This window comes from Megalobrama amblycephala, linkage group LG5 (genome assembly GCF_018812025.1).
Source record: "Megalobrama amblycephala isolate DHTTF-2021 linkage group LG5, ASM1881202v1, whole genome shotgun sequence".
In the NCBI taxonomy this organism is placed as follows: Eukaryota; Metazoa; Chordata; class Actinopteri; order Cypriniformes; family Xenocyprididae; genus Megalobrama; species Megalobrama amblycephala.
The window spans coordinates 34,995,824-35,016,534 of record NC_063048.1 but is presented as its reverse complement, the minus strand read 5'-3'; the positions used below and the strand labels follow the sequence as shown (position 1 = coordinate 35,016,534).

The following is a 20,711-nucleotide window of genomic DNA, read 5'->3' as shown; positions in this document are numbered from 1 at the left end:
AAGCGAATTCCAAATCTCGCATCATAAAAGCATTCTGAGCCGAGTATATTTAAACACTTACATGACTCAGCCGAACACACGAGCGCTGTCCGGCAGTCTTCTTTGTGAGCGTTTGAGAGTGTGTGGTTAAAAACTAGCCTAGAGCGCCATCTGCTGTTAAAACTAAGCTCCGAATCGATTCAAGAGAGAAAATATCAGGATCAATCCAGATTCATTGTATCGATCGAAAATCGATGTATCGTCCCAGCCCTACTTTCGTCCCAAAGAAATCTTTAGCAGAATGTCCAAGCTAATTTTTTCCATATGATGAAAGTTGATGGGGACCAGCCGTGTTCACCATTCACTTTCATTATATATGAAAGAACAAAAGTCATAGAGGTTTACAAATAACAACAGCTTAAACTTTAATGCCTCTTCTTCATCTAACGCAGGTCACGATAGTTCCATCCGCTTGTGGAACCTGGACAGCAAGACGTGTGTACAGGAAGTTACCGCTCACAGGAAAAAGTCAGACGAGGCCATTTACGACGTTGCCTTCCACCCATCTAAGGCATACATAGGAAGCGCCGGAGCCGATGCCCTGGCCAAAGTGTTTGTGTAAAAGCACGTCTGAATTAACACATACGTAAAGACCGAGTGAAAGAAAGGACTGCTTCACTGCCTTGTGTAACAAGAGTAGCATTTCTCACACTACATTGAAGTGGCTTCCACCTTCGCTGTCAAACTCACACCACACACACAATACCAGGTGCCAAGAGGGGGACGTGCCGTTTTTTGCGAAGCCAGTGTGGAGTGCTCAATCAGTTTTAATCTTCTTTTTGTTTCCTCAAAAAAAGAAAAAAGTAACTGTAATTTACTGTAAGTCAAAGCTGGAGTAAAACCAGTGTGTGTAGCCTTTTGACTGGTTTTGAACTGAGCTGATAATGTGTCCTGTAGGTATGTTTCAGTGACCATGGAGTGGTTATCATGTTCATCCATCAGTAGGTTGTCACCGACCATCATCCGGGCACCAGAGGAACTGAGTCCCGCCCTGCCGAGCCATAAACCAGACCCTAATCTCAGTCACCCTCTTCACCCTAATGTAGCGTGCAAACAAATACAGTTAAACTCGGTCAACCTTCATACCTTTAGCGTTTGTTTCATTTTTTGTGTAAAAAAAGTATAGTTTTTATAATCAATTTTATATAAATAAAGACTGTCATAAAACCGCTGAAAAACACATTTTTAAAGGGACTATAATCCCACTCAAGCCCTCCATTTTACGCGGTTGTCCTTCAAGAAGGTCTTGTGTCTCTGGAAACGCTGGATGAGTGCTCTCCTTACGCATACTACATTGCTTTAACGTTGTTTTATCAGCACATAACGGAGAGACTGTACACTAGTAGAAGCACAGCGCGTGGTGCCCTGAGAGCTTTTAGGAATCTACAAATAAACTGCAGCATCCTGTCACTATGTGATGTTTCTGTACACCTTACTGTAGAATGAGATTAAGTATCACAGGTTAGACATCCGAACGTTATTGGCTTATTTATTTTCAGTCTGTGGATAGTCTTATCCTTTGTTCAGAGGATAGCTCGATGGTAACTGAAAGATTGGGCTGTTGCTAACCAGACGGAACAGGTAATACGATAGGAAATTAACTTATATAGGTTCATATAAAAGTCAGTTTTGAACACCATTTCTTAGTTGGCTGAAAACGGGGTTTAAATTCACCTCATGATGCCGGAGAAACGTTTTCAAAATGAAAGGGATGGTTCATTTACTCACCCTCATGTCATCACAGACCTGTATGACTCATTTGTTCTGTGGAACATAAAATATATTTTGAGAAATGTCTCAGTGTTGTCAATCAATGATCAATAAAACTGTTTGGTTCTTCAAGACATTATTCCAAATATCGTCTGTTGTTCCGCATGAGAAAGAACTTGAGAAAGAGTTTGGAAAGACGTGAGAGTCAGTAAAAGATGACAGAACTTTCTTTTTTTTTTTTGCGATTGGAATAGCTTGCATTTTTACTAAATATTCGGTTTGGTCTTTCTGCCCCCAATCTGTTCAACGATTTTTAAAGGAAACAATGCAGTTTATGGTGTAACAAAAGATCTTTTGTTTGTGTAATGCATGATTAATACTACAATAAAGTATTTTTTCTAGTCTTCCAAAAGTTCTGATCAGTTTGAAGAGTTTTGTAAGGTTTTTGATTTACTACGAATCAACAAATTTTAAAGATTGTACCACATAGCAAAACAACTGTTGAAAAGTAATGTATATAAAATGTCTATAATAAATATTAAATGGTGTATCTGTATATGCAACATGCCCCTTGTCTCGATAATTAATGCAGCAGGGTTGTATTTATCACGGTATTTGATTGACGGGCCATTGATGATGATAAAGATAAAGATTGAGCCAACCTTCTGCTACATAAACTAATGGGCTACACGTGTTATTTAAATATGTTGAAGTTTCTGATGGTGCTGAGCCTGTTGAGAAGAGGATGTTCACCTGGTTAAGTTGTACAAACACTTTGTCCTTTATTGAGAAGAAAGTAATAAATTATAAACAAATGTACAAGCAGTTTGATGCCCCTCCTCCCCTTTCTTTTCATTACGTGAGGCAGTAAATCATGCATATGGAAAGGTACACAGGAAATAGCTTCGATAAATACATGAAAGTATAATTTAAGAAAAGGGGGGAAATGATATAGCCTATAATCAAAACGCTAACTTTTCAGCCGTAGCCTACTCCTAGTCTCACACCCAGACATACGTGATTCATTGTGACATTGTGAATGTACTACATTTCATGTCTATTGTTTGGTACCCCTGGGAAGGACCATATCTTCTAAATAACCCAGATCGATTTATGTAATTGTGAGAATGAAAGCTGTGTATTTGTGTACTGCCATCAAAATGCATAAGAGGGCGCTGTTTCACTGACAATCTTCTTCATGACTGCTTTTGCTCACCATCTTGTGCGCTAGTATCTTTCCTAACTGGAATTGAATCTTCAAGTCCAGAAATTAATATGAAAGAGCCTTTTGTTACAGTGACTCCTCCACAGGAAAAAAGACTTGCCAGAAGGAGAGAAAGAATGTTTTTTCCACCAGGAACATAAAGACAAAGACTACAAATCACAAATAATTACATTCTCCACATTATAGAGAAGTTGACATACAATACTGTGTGATACATTCTCAAATAAGCTGAAAAATCCTTTGGATTAAACATACCAGTACCTTTATAACAAAACCATTCAAATCCCTTTTCCTACATAAGAAACAAAAGCCAATAAGACAAAAGCGATGTTTTTACGTCCACACTTTTTCTCCTTTCTTTCATCCATTCCTTACTTCCTGTTCTTGCACTAAAACAGTTGCACTGTCTAATTGAACTCTGTGAAGTCCCTGCAGATGCCCCGTACGATGGGCTGCTGGAACTGTGCAAGGCCAGTGAACTCACGAGTGAAAAACACATGGCTCTCCTTGGGCTCGGATGCCATCGCCTTCAGATCTTCCATTGGAGCCCAAGCCACGCCCACCGCGTACACAGTGATCCCTGTGACAAAACAGGAAGAGCATGGTCAGGATGACAACACACTTATTTACGTTCTGAGTGCACTATAGATATCTTGTGATAAAGTACTTTTAAGACCTCTTAAATGTTCCGGATTAGCTGTTTTCATCATTTACATACCAAGGGACCCCCACCTACTCCCTCACCACCTCAGGGACCTTCACTATAAAAATAAAGCTAGATTTTGTTGATTACACTTTATACTAACTTTAAATAAGAAGCAACAAATATGAGCCCTGGAGCTTTCAGGGACCCTGGTGTTCTAGATGAAGTGTCAGTGTACAAAGCGTACCCTCTCTCTGGGCGGCCATCGCTGGCACTCTCACATCATCGTAAGATTGTCCATCAGTGATGATGATGAGGAACTTCCTGTTGGAGCCTGTGCGGGGTTTAAAGAGACTCCGCACAGCAAAGTTGATGGCATCTCCAGTAGCCGTCCCTCCGCTCATGTATGGGATGTTCTGCAGGGCCCTCAGAGCGTTATCTTTTGTGATGTGGTCATTGAAGTTGAACTCCATCCTTTGGTCGTAGGTGAACTGGATGGCACCAATGCGAGATCCAATGTCGGAGATGTCAAAGCTGCGTGCGATGGAGACAAGAAGGTCCAGCACAAGCCGAAAATTCCCATCACCTACACTGCTGGAGCCATCGATCAGGAAGCCCAGGTTCACTGAGTTATAGCACGTCTTGCTGCAGAGCATCTGATCGATGGAGCAAAGTTTATGAGCTAGTGGCTTCACAAACTTGTTGGTGCTGAACCAGCTGGGCATGGTGAAGGTGAAGAACTCATTGTCCTTGCACACTGCCTGTGAGATACATGTGGATTTCAGCAAACTCTGATCTTCTGACTGATGATTCGGGTTGTGAATTTGTATGTGAAACATCTCACCTTTCTCATGAAGTCTTGATCGGTCACCAGGCTAACCTCCTCAGGAGAAGGTTTGGCCACAGACACAAAGAAGACGTTAATGCCAGACTCTCTGGCTAAAACTGCCGCCTCCTCCACATTATCAGTAGGCCACCCATCAACAAACACAACAATTACCCGTGGGTAGCCTCTCCGCACGCCAAAATCAGGATTGAAGAAGTTCCTCACAGTGTGAAATATGGCCTTACCTGTGCAGAAGACAATAACTCAAGCCTGCCAAGCTCTGCTCATTAAAGCTAAAGCATCTTCATTAATAAATCAATCCAACTAAAACCATTATGTAAGTTCAATACAAGTTAATCAATATCAACACTATCTGTGGAAGTCTGCCTATTATCGAACAAAATCACATCGACTGTGAAAACAAGAAATGCATTTACAGTATTGTACTTACAACGGAAGTCTATGGGCTAAGGCATTCTGTGTTTCAAGGGTTTCATTGCACAAATGTGAACATTTTTTGCATGTTATACTTTAGGGAACAAAACAAACAGTTGTCTTTGAGTAATTGAATCATTTACTCAACTGATTCATTTAAAAACACTCAGGCTGCATCCAAAATTGCATTCTCTCTTGAGTTGGTACTTTTTTAGAATAGGTAATTACTTTGCGACCGGTAACAAAGTATGTCGGTAGAATGGTAATAGGTCATCTGGGTACCTTTTGCCTATTCTTTTATGAGTATTGTGAATTCTTTTGTCACATACTGATTTTTTCGTACTATATAGTAGGGAAGTATATATGCAATTTTGGATGCAGCCTCATTCTTTCAGGAACGAAACAAGTGTCTGTGTTTATGAGCAACTGTGTTCATTGAATTATTCACTCAATAATTCGTTCAAAACACTGATTCATTTAGGAAACACCACTTCAATGTGTTGCTCTTGGAACTATTTTCGTTGACAGAGCAAAAAAAAAGACTAAGTACCTGACAACATGGTCTAAAATGTAAGCTGCTCAGTATTAACTTCTTGTTTATTCAACTGTTGTATAAAAGCAATATTGGACTAAATGATTGGAGAAGTGTGACATACATCATCAGAGAGATGTCTGCTGTTTCATCGGATGATTCAGTTAAAGCCCGGGAAACACCAAGCCGTCGGGAAACGTCGGGCCGTTTTTGAGCGTCGGCCGACTTGTTTTTTATTTTTATTTTCCAAGTGTTCCACACAGTTGACTCAAGTCGGATGGCATCGGATTTTTTTTGTGCGGCCGATTCAGCTTGTAGATTCGGCTGAACTCCTCTCAGTGTTTTCAAGTGCAGCTTTTTTGCCCTGAGGCAGGCGACGCGAGGTGGCAACACGGTTGGCTTTCGTCGGCGTTAATTCATTGGCATCGGTTTGGCGTGTGTCACTACCTTAAAATGCACTTCGTACTATGATCTCCACAATAAGATCAATAACATGCATTTAGAACGTAGGGTTTTCATTTCATGCTGTTTTTAAATGTTGTGGTTATACTTTAAAAACTGCGTGTAGCCTATTTTAACATGTATTCTGGTGACCACTTCCATTGTAAGTGCATTATTGTAAATGGCATTTTTGTTTGTCTTTTACTTTTCCAAAAAGGGTGGCATTGAGTTGCTCCAGATTTCACCCAAGCATTCATATGAAATGTATATTAACAGGAAAGTTATAAACCTGTATTTGTATTGCCCCCTATGTATGGTATCTCTTTGATGGCAAAAGTCACATCTTTGGCTGTGGTATAGTTTGTCAAGTAGAATTCAGTTCGAGGTGATTCACTGGAAAGAAAAACATAAAAGTTTTGGATACTTTTTGACCAAGAAAAAACATTAAATGTGATAAACAACTTGGATGTGCACAGATCACCTGGTTTGCACCACTCCTACATGAGGACCTGGTGTTCCGACCTTCAGCATGACTGCAAGCTTACTGACAAAGTTCTTCTGCAAGTTGAACCGCCGCTGTCCAATGTTATAGCTGCCATCCAGCAGCAAAGCCATATCGACTGGGCAATCTGGAATAAGGTAACATTTACACAGTACTTGCATGTCACGGGACTAATAATTTGAAGTTAGAATAGGAAATCAGGTCATACAGACCTCTGTTTGGAATTGCTGGAGGAGCCTTCTTTACAGGTTTCTTGATTGGTTTCTTGGCTGCAAGGGAGAAGTAGGAATGCTCAGTGTAGATTAGGCTATTGTACATATGTAAATTATCTCCAGTTATATGAACACTTGTTACCTGTAACTGTGGCAGAACTGCTGGTTTGGCTGGACACTTCTAACGGCAAACTAATTGTTCCTAAGTCAAAATAACAAAACATTTAACCTGACAAACCTTTATTGATAGTTTAAAATGTTCATTTTCATATTCTGCATTTTATACACTATATTATTTATATACTGTAACTGACCTCAATTTTCCTAAAATTATGTCCTACTTACTAAGAATGGTAGAACATTTTTTTGAAACCACACCATTTTGTTTTGAAGTGAAAGATCATTAACAATGTAATATGATTATATTAGATTATTTTTTGGCAGTGTGCAGAGTGAACTGCTCCATTATCTGCATCTTTAAACAAATTTTAGATTAAAACAGACACAAGCATTTGTAATGACTCAAAACGTAATTGTCTCCACTCACTGGCCACAGTGAAAGATGAACTCCATTGTGACAGCGACTGAGACTGGACACCATGAGCGTAAGAGCTGAGGTAATTTGTCCTCCCTTGCAGTCCGTGAACCTCCACAGGTCCACCAGATAGATTTATGATTCCTCTGGATGACACACAAAAATTTTCTTTGCTTTTGGAGTTTCTTACACAAGTCTAACATATCTTTATCATTACGTCTGCGATTGTACCTGTGTATTGCTGCTCCACATATGCTGGAAATAGAAGCATATACTCCTGAACCAAACACTGACAGAGTCCACAGAGTGCAGTTTGCTGGGCAGAGCACCAGCTGACGGGTGTCCGGTAGATCCACCGCACGAGTTCCACAGCTAATTGGTGTTGGAACTAAGACGTGTAACACAAGACATTACCCAAAAAAATGGTTATTTATTTGTCAAATATATAAAAACATATTAAACATTTTGAACTCAAAAAGTAAATGTATTCCAAAAGTTTTCTTAGCTACTGAAAAAAAAAAATAAAAATGTTGTGGAACCTTTTTAAAAAGATATTTTCAAAAGAAAAAAGTTGGAATTCTTTTACTTTGAAATAGTTTCTCTAGTGTAACTCCATGGAAAAAAGACTGAAAAAGGAAGTCACTGACCATTTAATTCAGATCCAAAAGTGCAACAGCTCAAAGACAGAATACCTGTAAAAATGAAAAAAATTGCATAGAATTACATAAAATCATTTAGTATCAGTCACTTTGAACAAATGAATCACCTACCTAATACATGAAGTACAGCAAACCACATCGACATGGTTAATGAAGATATCTGTAGAGACAAAAGAACATTATACCAGGCAACAATGAATAAACTCACCCCATTGTTATAAACTTTTTCTAAAAAAAAAAAAAAATACTAAACCTTCTAAGGGTTTTAAATTGATCTCTATTTTTTCTTTAATCTAGGTGTGTAAAATTTATTTGGCACACAGAAGTGAAATCAGATATGATCCAGGAAAAATGTAATCTCCCCAGACACATCCATCACAAACAGCTCCTTTGGAACTGCATACTTCAGTTAATCCTCTCACAGAATGAGGTTGAAGGAGAGAGAGACAGAATGGAGAAGAAAAAAAGATGCATATCTGGATTATTAAAATTTTCACTATTAAAATGCATTAAACAGCCAAAAGTCATCAACCTATGAAGATTAAATCCAACTTACAGATATTGTGTAGGATGCCGTTTCTTCAGCCTTAAAAGCTTTCTAGAAAAAAATTAAGTAATTCCGTTATGGATGATATTCCAGAGGTGTCTGAATATTGAGGAAAGAGCTAGTCCTTTAAATAATGTCCCCGAAAACCCCAATGCTTCTCTGCTGACATCACAAGAGGCGGGCCTTACATCCAAACCACCTGAAAAGGACATTGTTTTAAATTCTCCTGCTTTTCAGCCATTTAGACGTAATATGTGACCTATCAATACAATGTATGCTTTAACTCTGTAGTTTAGTTTAGTCAGTAGTGGTGAAGAAAGAAACTACCGAAAGGAGAATAACCAACATACAGTATGAACGGCGCAATGCACACGTCATTATTAGGCCCTGAGGCGTAATAACCTTGATTCGGTGCTATAAATATAATCTAAACAAACAGTTTCACCCCAAATGGTCTGAATGGGAATGGAGCTCACAGTCCATTGAGAAGATCAGCCCAAAGAGAATAGAGACTTATCAGTGTCAATGCACAAAAAATCATTTGGCAGACACGTTTAAAACAATTATATACTTTTAAGAATTGAAACACCTCCTGAACACGGCTTATGCTGCCAAAACTGTAAATCATCCATAAATTGTACTTATTTTACAATGTATAAGCACAGAGAGTGCTTAGTATGTGAAAGGGCAATTGGGTGCATTAGCATGACACTGTCCTGGTTTCACAGAGGTCTCTCCTACATCAGCTGTACTGTGGAACATTTCCAGGTTTACTCCTGGCAGCAAACAGGAATATGATCCATGTTTACTGTGGCATCTCACAACTGGCATTTACTGATTAAGTGCTGTGGAAGTTTGTAGGGGTACGTAGTGTGCGACAAGGTGCTTATTCAGTGCGACAGATTAAAAAACCACTCAAGGAATGATACTCAATCCTCTTTGAACAACTGCTCATTGTAACAACTGGGAACTGTCCCAGTGTCTCAATTAATGAATATTTCACAGCACACTAAGTCCATGTCAGGCTAAAGCGGTCTTTCAGGAGAAAATTCTTGTGAAGGTCATGGTGAAAACATTAAGTCCCTCAACCAGGAGTGTGAACTTCCATATCAAGTAAAGCTTGGTTAAATGAAAACCATTCATGATTAAATTCCAGCGGTTTAAAAAGCTTATTGATGTTGTGCCAAAATGAAACAAGAGAGGGTGGGCTGGTGCTTTAGACTGTGGATAGAAGTAAACAAAGATATGATCAGGTGGTCCCTAATAAGGTATTATTAAATAATAAAACATAATATGTGAATATTAATATTCAATATTGACCATTTTCCCCAAAATATAAAAAATGATAACCAGCCTTTTCTTTATGTGGTAGTATTAAAATGATTAAATTATTTAAAAAATGTTTATGAAAAATGCCTATATATTTAAAAAAATGTATATTAAAAAAACTACATAGAATATTTGGTACTTTTCAGCAAGGACACATTTAATTGTTCAAAAGTGACAGTATTGTATTCCAAATAATGCTGTTCTTTTGAACTTTCCATACATTGTAGAATTTTTTAAAAATTAATAATAACATATATATTTTTTAATTAAAAAAAAAATTAAGCAGCACAACTTTTTTTTAATCATTGATAATGATAGGAAATGTTTCATGAGCACCAAATCAGCATATTAGAATGATCTGAAGAATTCGAATGATTTTATGTCAGCTTCAGCTTTGTCATCATAGGAATAAATTACATTTTTAAATATATATTAAATAGGAAACTGTAATTTTAAATTGTAATACTATTTCACAATATTACTGTTTTTACTATATTTGTTGAGCATAAGAGACTTTTTGAATATGATTTCATTAGTTAACAAATTTAGTTAACATTAATAAAGAATGAACTGCACTTTTGCAGCATTTACTAATCTTAGTTAATGCTAATTTCAACATTTACTAATACGTTATTAAAATCAAAAGTTGTATTTGTTAACAATAGTTAATGCGCTGTGAACTAACGTGAAAAATGAACTACTGTATTTTTATTAACTAACATTAACAAAGATTAATAAATACTGTAGCAAATGTATTGCTTATTGTTATTTCATGTCAGTCAACTCATTTGACAAATTAGCAAATATTTTGCTAATTAACTAATTTTTCAAAAAAATCTTAGTGAACCCAAACTTTTGAGTGTATGAACTGCTAAGAATTATTGTATTTAATAATAACATTGGAACAAAAGTGATTTAAAAAAGTGTTGCCAGATTAGTTTTTTCATAAATGTATATACGGTGCCTATAGAAAATAGTTACTTTATTTGTCGTACAGCCTGAAATCAAAACCCATTCCCAAGAAAAACCTTTTCCAGCTTTATATAGAAATTTTGTTTTACAAAAAAAAAAAAAGGCAACACCCTGACAAACTAGAAAAACAGGGTTGGAAAAGTCACGGGATGCAGGTTTTCCTCAATAATTTGGATGTACTGGGCAGCATCCATTTTCCCTTCAATCCTGACCAATCACCCAGTCCCCGCTGAGGAGAAACACCCCCACAGCATAATGCTGCCACCACCAAGCTTCACAGTAGGTATGGTGTGTTTTGGGTGGTGTGCTGTGTTTCCTTTTCGGCAAACATAGTGCTTGGAGTTCAGTTCAAAAATGTTCATTTTGGTCTCATCAGACCATAGCAGTTTTTGCCAGAGGCTTCCAGGTGTGTTTTTGAGTAGCACAAACAAGACTGAGTGTGGCACCTTTTCAGGAAAGGCTTTTTTCTTGCCACCCTGCCATACAGGCCAGCTTTATATAAAGTTTATTAGATAGTTATCACACGCACAGACCGACCAGTCCCAGCCATAAAGCCTTGTAAGTCCTTCAAATTTGCCTTTGACCTCTTGGTAGCTTCTATGATCAATGTCCTCCTGGCTCGGTCCTCCAGTTTGGATGGACGGCCTGATCTAGGCAATATGTTGTTGGTGCCATATACGCTTTCCACTTCTTAATGATGCTCTGAACAGTACTCAGAGGGATAGCTAAAGCCTTCGAAATGTTTTTGTAGCCTTCTCCTAACTTGTGCCTTGCTACAACTTTATCCCGGAGGCCTTTTGAAAGCACTTTCCCAACCATGGTGAATTCTTTGCAGTACTACCATGTAATACTAACAGTAGAATCTTAAAGAAGCTGGTTTTATTCTGAAGTAATCAAAACCACTACAATTGATAATCTGGAAGTTGATTGGTTGCACTTGAGCAAGTTTATAATGGTATACTCTAAGGGGTGAATAACTTTACCAAACCAGGTATTTCACTAATTAATCCTCCAGAATGTTTGATGATGAGGGTTATAATGTGTACATACAGCTCAAAAAAGTTAGACTTAATTTTATTTTCCAGGGTGTAATGTGACAAAAGTTAAAGATTTTCACAGCGTTTGATGACTTTCTATTAGCACTGTAAATGTTAATATTAGATTTTGCTTGATTTTTCTTGGAGAATTAGCCTGGATCAAAGGGAAAACAGTGTGTTCCTTTATGTAATAGAATGTGTTTTGTTATAATAGGTTAAGCAGGTGATGATTTACTGTGACTTGGTATTACAGTTTGTTCCCATTGTGGCAGCTGATGGTCATATGGAAAAGTTGGCTTGACTCCTCTGGCTTTGTGCAGTCAGATGAAAAATGCTGAATTAAAGTGAAGTGACACACATGTTTCTTCCCAGGCCAGCATCACGCTGTCACGTTTCACACCATGTGAGACTTCATGGGAGATCTACAGCTTTCGTCCAAGAATGCATAGACTACCGCTCCACTCACTATAAATAGTAGTAACCGTCTAATACTTCGATGGATGTCTCATTTAGGCGACCGTCTTCACCTACACAAATATTAGCCTTGGCTAATGCTGTGTTGACTTGAGCCCAGATTTGTCTGCTGAAAAGAGAAATTTATTTTCCCAAAATAAAAAATAATAATAAAAAAGATTTTATTCACTACGTTGGAAACATTAAGCAGAAAATATGATATTTCACGATTAATATAAGAGATGATATATATATATATATTTGGTTTGTAGTTTTGGAGATTTTGGAAATTGTGAATACACCACAGAAAAAGTGATAGTTTCCAAATGTGGGTGGCAGTTAAAAAACGTTAGAAATAACTAGCTTGAGTTCTGAGTTCGTTTTCAGATATTTCATATGGGTGATTCTATGTTTTTGTGCACTTCTGCAGTTGCACTTAGTAGGGTCATTTATGGAGACCTCCTATACTTATAACTTCTACTTTTCACTCTCCATTAGAGCTAATGGACATCTAGTTCAAGTAAACATGTGTCATACAGTACATTGTCAAAAGCTTGACAGTGAGTGGCAGTAGCTTTAGCAATATGTTTTCTCTACCATTCAAAAATTTGGGTCAGTAAGATTTTTAAAAAAAAGAAATTAATACTTTTATTCAGCAAAGACACATTAAATAGATCAAAAGTTTACCATCACAGGAATACATTTGATTCATAAAGTATATTTAAATAAAAATAAAATTTCAAAATATTACTGTTTTTTCTGTCTTTTGATTAAACAAATGCAGCCTTGATTTGCATGAGACTAATTCACAAAAAATGTTACCCTCAACCAAACTAGGTAGTGAACATTTGATATCTTCTCATCTCTTAGCAGATGCAAGAATTTCTCTTAAGACTTTCCTCCCAATCATAAAATTATACATCACACTGATTAATATTTTCCAGAATTCTGTATTTTTCAAACTGCATAGTAGTCCTGCGCCAAAAATTCTCCTTGCGTAACAGACCTACTTCAACCCCCGACACCACTAATTTGAGAGAACATTCACCACAACATACGCACACCAAGATCCTCTTATTTTGTGACCACCGTGTGGGATAATTATCTCGGCCATCATTTGAAGAGGTGACATGCTTGAGAGTTTAAGTACTGTGAATGGGGCAGAAGGATGACATTTCCCACAAACTGAGGTGTTAGTCATTACTTTGAGAAAAATCCCTGCTTATATCAGCTTAACACTTGCTCCAAACCACAGCGTTTCTCACATACACGGGGTACGAAACACTTTGGTCAGCTTTTTACCTGTATTAACCTGTAAGCAGTCTATTTACTGAATAAATTTAATATATATTGGCATCCTGTTCAACCCATCACCTGACAATTCTCAACTGCTAATCTGTACTATTTTTCTGTTCTTTGCCTGGTTATAATTCCTTGTGGCCTATGAGGTCAGAGTTATATGCTGTTAATCTATTTGTTCTGAAACCAGTTATTGACCTTGTCTGTTCTTGGAATTACGACTCTGGATTGTTTGACTCTTCCCGCTGCTCTGTTTGGACTCAAACTTTCGCTGTTCCTTTGACTACGAGCATGCCTGCTGCTTTTGAATTATGCGCCTGGATAATGTAAATAAAGCACCATTACCTGACTGTTCTGTTCATTCTGTGCTTGAGTAATTCGTACTCAGTCCTGACATTACAGTCTGGTCAAACATGGACTCATTTGAGGACAGTTGTGGAGAGACAGGAGGTCTTACAGGCTTAATATGTGAATCGTCCTGCTCTTGATCCTCCAGCCCATCATCCTCGAGATTCTCACCATGATTCCTTCTGATGCTTTGCTGATTATAATAAGGTTTAAACCTCACCGTTGATTACGGCCCTATCAGTATCATGTTTGGCCGGTGAGAGAATGAAGATGGAATAGATAAATAAGAAGCAAAGACCCGGGCTATTATACTAAACCATTATACTAAGATAAAACTAAAACAAAGCTTTTCTTGTTGTTATAGAGTGGGGGAAAATGCCCCCCTTGAGGTAAAATAACCCCCAACTGTTTTTCCCAAAATAACCACTGTATTGAGTCAAGATACATTTTTGTTCTTGTTATGGACTCTGTTGACAAGAGTTGATGTACAAACCCGATTCCAAAAAAGTTGGGACACTGTACAAATTGTGAATAAAAACAGAATGCAATGATGTGGAAGTTTCAAATTTCAATATTTTATTCAGAATACAATATAGATGACATATCAAATGTTTAAACTGAGAAAATGTATCATTTTAATGGAAAAATAAGTTGATTTTAAATTTCATGGCATCAACACATCTCAAAAAAGTTGGGACAAGGCCATGTTTACCACTGTGTGACATCCCCTCTTATTTTTATAACAGTCTGCAAATGTCTGGGGACTGAGGAGACAAGTTGCTCAAGTTTAGGAATAGGAATGTTGTCCCATTCTTGTCTAATACAGGCTTCTAGTTGCTCAACTGTCTTAGGTCTTCTTTGTCGCATCTTCCTCTTTATGATGCGCTAAATGTTTTCTATGGGTGAAAGATCTGGACTGCAGGCTGGCCATTTCAGTACCTGGATCCTTCTTCTACGCAGCCATGATGTTGTAATTGATGCAGTATGTGGTCTGGCATTGTCATGTTGGAAAATGCAAGGTCTTCCCTGAAAGAGACGACGTCTGGATGGGAGCATATGTTGTTCTAGAACTTGGATATACCTTTCAGCATTGATGGTGCCTTTCCAGATGTGTAAGCTGCCCATGCCACACGCACTCATACAACCCCATACCATCAGAGATGCAGGCTTCTGAACTGAGCGCTGATAACAACTTGCGTTGTCCTTGTCCTTTTTAGTCCGGATGACATGGCGCCCCAGTTTTCCAAAAAGAACTTCAAATTTTGATTCGTCTGACCACAGAACAGTTTTTCACTTTGCCACAGTCCATTTTAAATGAGCCTTGGCCCAGAGAAAACGCCTGCACTTCTGGATCATGTTTAGATATGGCTTCTTTTTTGACCTATAGAGTTTTAGCCGGCAACGGCGAATGGCACGGTGGATTGTGTTCACCGACAATGTTTTCCGGAAGTATTCCTGAGCCCATGTTGTGATTTCCATTACAGTAGCATTCTTGTATGTGATGCAGTGCCGTCTAAGGGCCCGAAGATCACGGGCATCTTGACCCTTACGCACAGAGATTGTTCCAGATTCTTTGACTCTTTGGATGATATTATGCACTGTAGATGATAATAACTTCAAACTCTTTGCAATTTTTCACTGAGAAACTCCTTTCTGATATTGCTCCACCATTTTTCGCCGCAGCATTGGGGGAATTGGTGATCCTCTGCCCATCTTGACTTCTGAGAGACACTGCCACTCTGAGAGGCTCTTTTTATACCCAATCATCTTGCCAATTGACCTAATAAGTTGCAAATTGGTCCTCCAGCTGTTCCTTATATGTACATTTAACTTTTCCAGCCTCTTATTGCTACCTGTCCCAACTTTTTTGGAATGTGTAGCTCTCATGAAATCCAAAATGAACCAATATTTGGCATGACATTTCAAAATGTCTCACTTTCAACATTTGATATGTTATCTATATTCTATTGTGAATAAAATATAAGTTTATGAGATTTGTAAATTATTGCATTCCTTTTTTATTCACAATTTGTACAGTGTCCCAACTTTTTTGGAATCGGGTTTGTAGAAGTATTTACTGTAAAGCTTTCACTGGCGACGTACTTGAGAGAAAACGGATTTCACGTTAAGTGATCTAATTTTCAGCAGTAAGAAAATAAGTGTTTTAAAGCTTGATGTTTTGCAGAACATCACAGTTATATATAATATGAGAATAGTAAGGCCTGTAGTTAGGAAGTACATGTAATTTAAGGAAAATATTTTTATATTTTTAGAATGACAATTTTTTTTTTCAAACACTGTCTGCGGGGTAAAACGCCCCCTTCTCACTATCATAATTAATGTAGTTACTCTACTCTGAACATCAAATCCTTTGTTTTTACATCAAATGTAATCTAACTAGGTTGTTAAATAAAAATATTTGAACTTTATATTTAAAAATTACCTCAAGTTAGCATCAGTTAGCTAGTTAGCTACCATCGGCTAACTATACTTTTCAAATTGTCTATTATGATTGTGTAATTCATAATTATTGGTTATGGTTAAGACTTCATTACTGATTTAGTTTATTTTAGTTGTGGTGGTAATGATAGGCTTGTAGTAGATTTTGCTGTAAATGTATAAAGCAGATTGTTTTGACAGAGTGGGGGCATTTTACCCCTCCTGTGGTGTAAAACGCCCCCTTGGTACAAATTGATTTTTTGCTAAAAATCTAATAACATGAAAACTCTGGACATTTTTCATACTTCGTTTATAACTTATGTAATTAATTGTCACTAAAACTATGATAACTATTCTGGACACGCTCTACCCTACTTGAAATAAAATGAAACTTTAGCTGAAATAAAATATATAAAAAAAAACTCGTTTTATTTCAGTTAGTTGCAAGGCAACATTTCTCATTTTGATTTCGTTTTGATTTCTGAAACTGAAATAGCCTATCTGTAACTAAAACTGAAATAAAAATGAATAAAACTATACATAAGCTAAAAAATATAGTTCTCTCGATTTTAAATCGATTTTTATTTTTATCTTAAATCGCAAGAATCGATCTTTTAGTCTATCCTGTTTTCAGTTAATGAATGAACGGAATGTTTTAGCGTGCCTTCTATCCAATATTGGAATAAACTTTGCTGCTTTTGATATGAAGCAAGATTAAGATTTAAAATTGTGACGGTTTTATTTACGAAATTCATAAGCGAAGCAGCAGCCCGAAGCGCAGCCTCAGGTGAACGGATCATTTCCTTCGGTTAACTTCTAGTTACAGCGCGAAATAAATATAAATGAACATCAGAAGGTAGGCCTAGGTTAAAATATACAGTACAACTTACCAATATCCGTATCATGTCTCATGCTATCAGCTCAATCAGTGTTTCAACCACGGAAAAACATAAAACGGCTTGTAAACAATATGTCACGTAATGTTACATTTACCTCAGAGCCATTCAGTGACTATAAACTGGTTAGTCAGTAAGAAAAAACAGGGGAAAAAAACCCATAAAATTTGCCATGTAGTGTACCTGATATATATCCAAAATAACTGATATAGAATATAATTTAATCAAATTGCAGCTTGTGAATCGAAATTGAATCGAATCGTGAAATTTGTCACATTACCCAGCCCTAATATATACTATAAAAATAACAAAACCACTGTAAAATTAATAAAAGTTTAATTAAAATGAAAATAGCCTAAAAAAAATAACTAAATCAAAATGTTACTAAAAACTATAATCTCAACAGTCTCAATGACAGTAACACAGGCAGAGACACTATTCATGAGATTTTTGCTCCTGCCTCAGATGTTGCTCCTCTTTAATGGGCTTTTGGTGCCATTAACCAAAATGTCAAACACTGATCACCTTGTGAAATATTTATCTTTTTATAAATGTTTTGCTATATAATTCTGAAGTTAAAATGAGGAAAACTGTAGAGTGGTTGATGCCATTATATTTGCATATTGTCATTATTTAATTTTCTCCTGTTTTTGGTTTACGAGAGAGTTTTCTTATTTTTCAAAAGTTAGATTCTTTCCCTTTTAGGTAATGCATATTTTTTTGTTATTTTTATTGTGGCCTTTCCTCTTCCAGAAGTATTTTATAATTGACTTAATATTTTTATTTGTGTGTGTTTGGTGTACTGGGAGGAGAGAAGGAATCTCCAGCAACCTTTTTACTACTTCTCCCCAACCCTAAACTGGGGAGGATGTAATACAGAAATAACAATAAAAGTGTCAACACTTCACAAGCCTCAGAGACAGAGATAAAGCGAAATAGGATCATTAACCTCGGTTTTATTGAATTCACACAATGACCTCACGCTCAACATGAAGCATCTGTCCACATGACTCACTAGTTGCCTGGAGTGTCCTAGTCTGTTGTTATTTATTGTGAAATTAAGATAATACAGACAGTGAATGTACTTCATATTATTATTATCATCATCAACATCTTATATAACCATTAAGAGCACATAAACTAACATAAAAAGACAGCTAAAGTCTTCCAGAGTCACTGGGTTTCCTCATTAATCCATGAGGACTGACACTCTTTTGTGACTCCATTAAGGGCCTACGCTGGCTTTCTGATTCAGGAGGGCTCTCGGCCTTCCCCTCTGGGGCGCTTTCACTTGCATTATCTTCCATCTCTACCGGCTCATCCTCCCTAAAGCCGTCCACATCGAGCTGCACATCACCAGGCCGGGCCAATGGCACAGGAGGGGTGTGCCTGTGTGCTGATGTGGGTCTGAGGCAGTAGAAAAGAGCCTGCAAGTCCTTCCGGAACTTAGAGCTCATGCCAATGTAGATAAACGGATTGTAGAAACTTGCTGACTTGGCAAAGAGGCTTGCCAGGATGCTGTTGAGTGGGGGTATTTGGTAACCCCAGGCAGACCACATGGAAATGACTGCGTACGGGGACCAGGCCAACAGGAAGGCCGCACACACAATGAGGGAAACCTGGAGTGAGAAACATATGCGTGAATTTGAAACTGAGAGCACTAGTTATTTGATAATGGAAATTCATAGGGCGATTGTTTTACCCGTGTGATGCTGCGCTCAATCTTTTTCTGCCTCTCGCTAACATCTCCTCCGTGACTGAACTTGTGGCTGGAGTTGACTGTGCGGATGATGGACACGTAGGTGAAAACTATAATGAACAGCGGCACAAAGAAGTTGAAGAAGAAAATGCTGATGACGTAGAGCTTGAACGGAACAGAGTACAGCGCTCGTGTCCAGTCAATTTCACATGTCCCATATCCGCGAGCTGCAGAAGAAATGAAATTCAAATAAATCTCAATTTCGACTTTTAAAGATGGTAAACATCCTTATTTCAGTCCTACCTCTGTAACTGCCCCAGCCCATCAGTGGAGCTCCAGCCCAGAACAGAGAGAACAGCCAGATTGCACTTATGACCAAGCAGATATTACGCTTGTTGATGTGATGAGCTGAAGAACATGGCAGAAACACTCACATCAGGACAGCCCTCACATTGCAATCATGCTGATTTATCTAGTATTTGTGCAGCCAAGGATAAACAGCTTCTACAAAAGGAAAAATAACATAGTCCTAGATTTATTAAAGATTCAAGTTTAAATGAGTTTAAAAACTAGAATTTTTACTTGTATGGGAATACATCCTGGCCTAAAACGTAATTTCAGAACAGCTTTCACTGACTCCACCGCATGAGCACCTGGACTAAATACTGGGTAGCAACTATACAAAGGTTTAATAACCCAGTAGGTTCAGCCAAGATGTAGCATACCATGCTGAGGGTGGCAACCTTTGATGTAGCGGATGACACTGATGGCTGTCAGTGTGTTGATGCTGATGAGTCCGAAGAGCAGGATTAGGAATCCATCCACCTGGCAGAGACAACGACATCTTATATATTGCAAGCAGGTCTGGCATTCTGAGGCAGTAATCGCTCCTACTTGTCTCATCACCCACTAACCAGGCCCTGGGGAACAAGCCAGCTAGATTAGGGGATAAATGGACACATGCCTGTGTACTTGGAACGACTACAAATAATTCCTCTTTTCAGCCCCTCCTGCCTCATAACACCACCTGCCAGACTGCAAAAGGGAACACGGTAATGGAGCTCTCACAGCAGATACTGTATGATGTCCTCTAAGAGCATTCAGTGAAGGGAATCATGCTGAAAATCACTCGATCATTTGAACTTTGTAACTGAATTCATCTGGAGGATCTCAAATAAAATTTTTGTCATCATTTGCTCACCCTTACATCATTCCAAACATATATTTTCTCTGTGGAACATAAAAGATATTTTGAAGAAAGTTTTTGTCCATACAATGATAGCAGGTGGGGTTCAAAACAACAGTGGACCCCTTTGACTTTCACTTATGTTCCACAGAATAAAGAAAGTCATAAAGGTTTTAAGTGGCATGAGGGTGAGTATCATCCTCTTACCTTGCAAGTCCAAAATGTCTTTATAAGATAGCCTTCATCTCTGAACACATCGAAAACTTCAAGGATTCCTCGAGAGTATCCAAAAATAGCAATGCTGGCATCAGAAATGGCAAGGTTGAGAGTCAAGAAATCCTGTGGTTCGAGTGACTTTCTTTGCTTGGTTAAAAGTAATATTACAACCCCATTTCCAATCCAAGAGAGCCATCCTATCACAGAAGAAATATAAAATTTACCTTTTCTTTTTCTCACAAGACATATTCGAATGTAGTGAAGCTCAAGAAGAAACAAACCATATTAAGGTACAAAGGATTCAAAACGATTAGACCAAAATAATTACCTAGTATTACCAAATAGAAACCGATAGCTGTCTCTCCTCCATTCGACACTCGGTAGACTGTGACATTTGAGGGAAGAACATTGTGGATGTCCATCTTCCATGAAAAACTTTAGATTGGACTCCTCTCAGGGTGATGTTTGCTAGGGTTCACGGTCTTGCTTTCTTCATTGGTGGAAGTTAAGCACATCCAGCAGACATACACA

The 20,711-nt window shown here is 37.8% G+C and overlaps 3 protein-coding genes across 4 annotated transcripts in view; 1 reads left to right on the top strand and 2 right to left on the bottom strand.

The window, feature by feature from the left end:
- Positions 1-2,312, top strand: part of strn3 (striatin, calmodulin binding protein 3) — a 31,099-nt gene extending 28,787 nt beyond the window's left edge. For both annotated transcript variants that reach the window (XM_048192007.1, XM_048192006.1), the window contains exon 16: positions 432-2,312. In XM_048192007.1, coding sequence (XP_048047964.1) covers positions 432-601 — 170 coding nt within the window. In that variant the 3' untranslated portion in view covers positions 602-2,312. The remainder of the gene's footprint in view (positions 1-431) is intronic.
- A 194-nt stretch (positions 2,313-2,506) lies between these two features.
- On the bottom strand, positions 2,507-9,804 carry coch (coagulation factor C homolog, cochlin (Limulus polyphemus)). Its single transcript, XM_048192012.1, has 12 exons — positions 8,316-9,804; positions 7,871-7,919; positions 7,748-7,792; positions 7,332-7,488; positions 7,113-7,246; positions 6,708-6,767; positions 6,566-6,622; positions 6,333-6,480; positions 6,141-6,244; positions 4,462-4,688; positions 3,865-4,378; positions 2,507-3,554 (listed from the first exon to the last, which is right to left on the bottom strand). Exons 2-12 carry the CDS (start codon positions 7,902-7,904, stop codon positions 3,382-3,384), a joined length of 1,653 nt encoding a protein of 550 aa, XP_048047969.1. The 5' UTR covers positions 7,905-7,919; positions 8,316-9,804; the 3' UTR covers positions 2,507-3,381.
- An 8,211-nt stretch (positions 9,805-18,015) lies between these two features.
- Positions 18,016-20,458, bottom strand: opn6b (opsin 6, group member b). The gene is made up of 5 exons (XM_048192014.1): positions 20,172-20,458; positions 19,504-19,603; positions 19,082-19,186; positions 18,782-19,005; positions 18,016-18,698 (listed from the first exon to the last, which is right to left on the bottom strand). Exons 3-5 carry the CDS (start codon positions 19,101-19,103, stop codon positions 18,237-18,239), a joined length of 708 nt encoding a protein of 235 aa, XP_048047971.1. The 5' UTR covers positions 19,104-19,186; positions 19,504-19,603; positions 20,172-20,458; the 3' UTR covers positions 18,016-18,236.
- Positions 20,459-20,711: the final 253 nt, after the last annotated feature.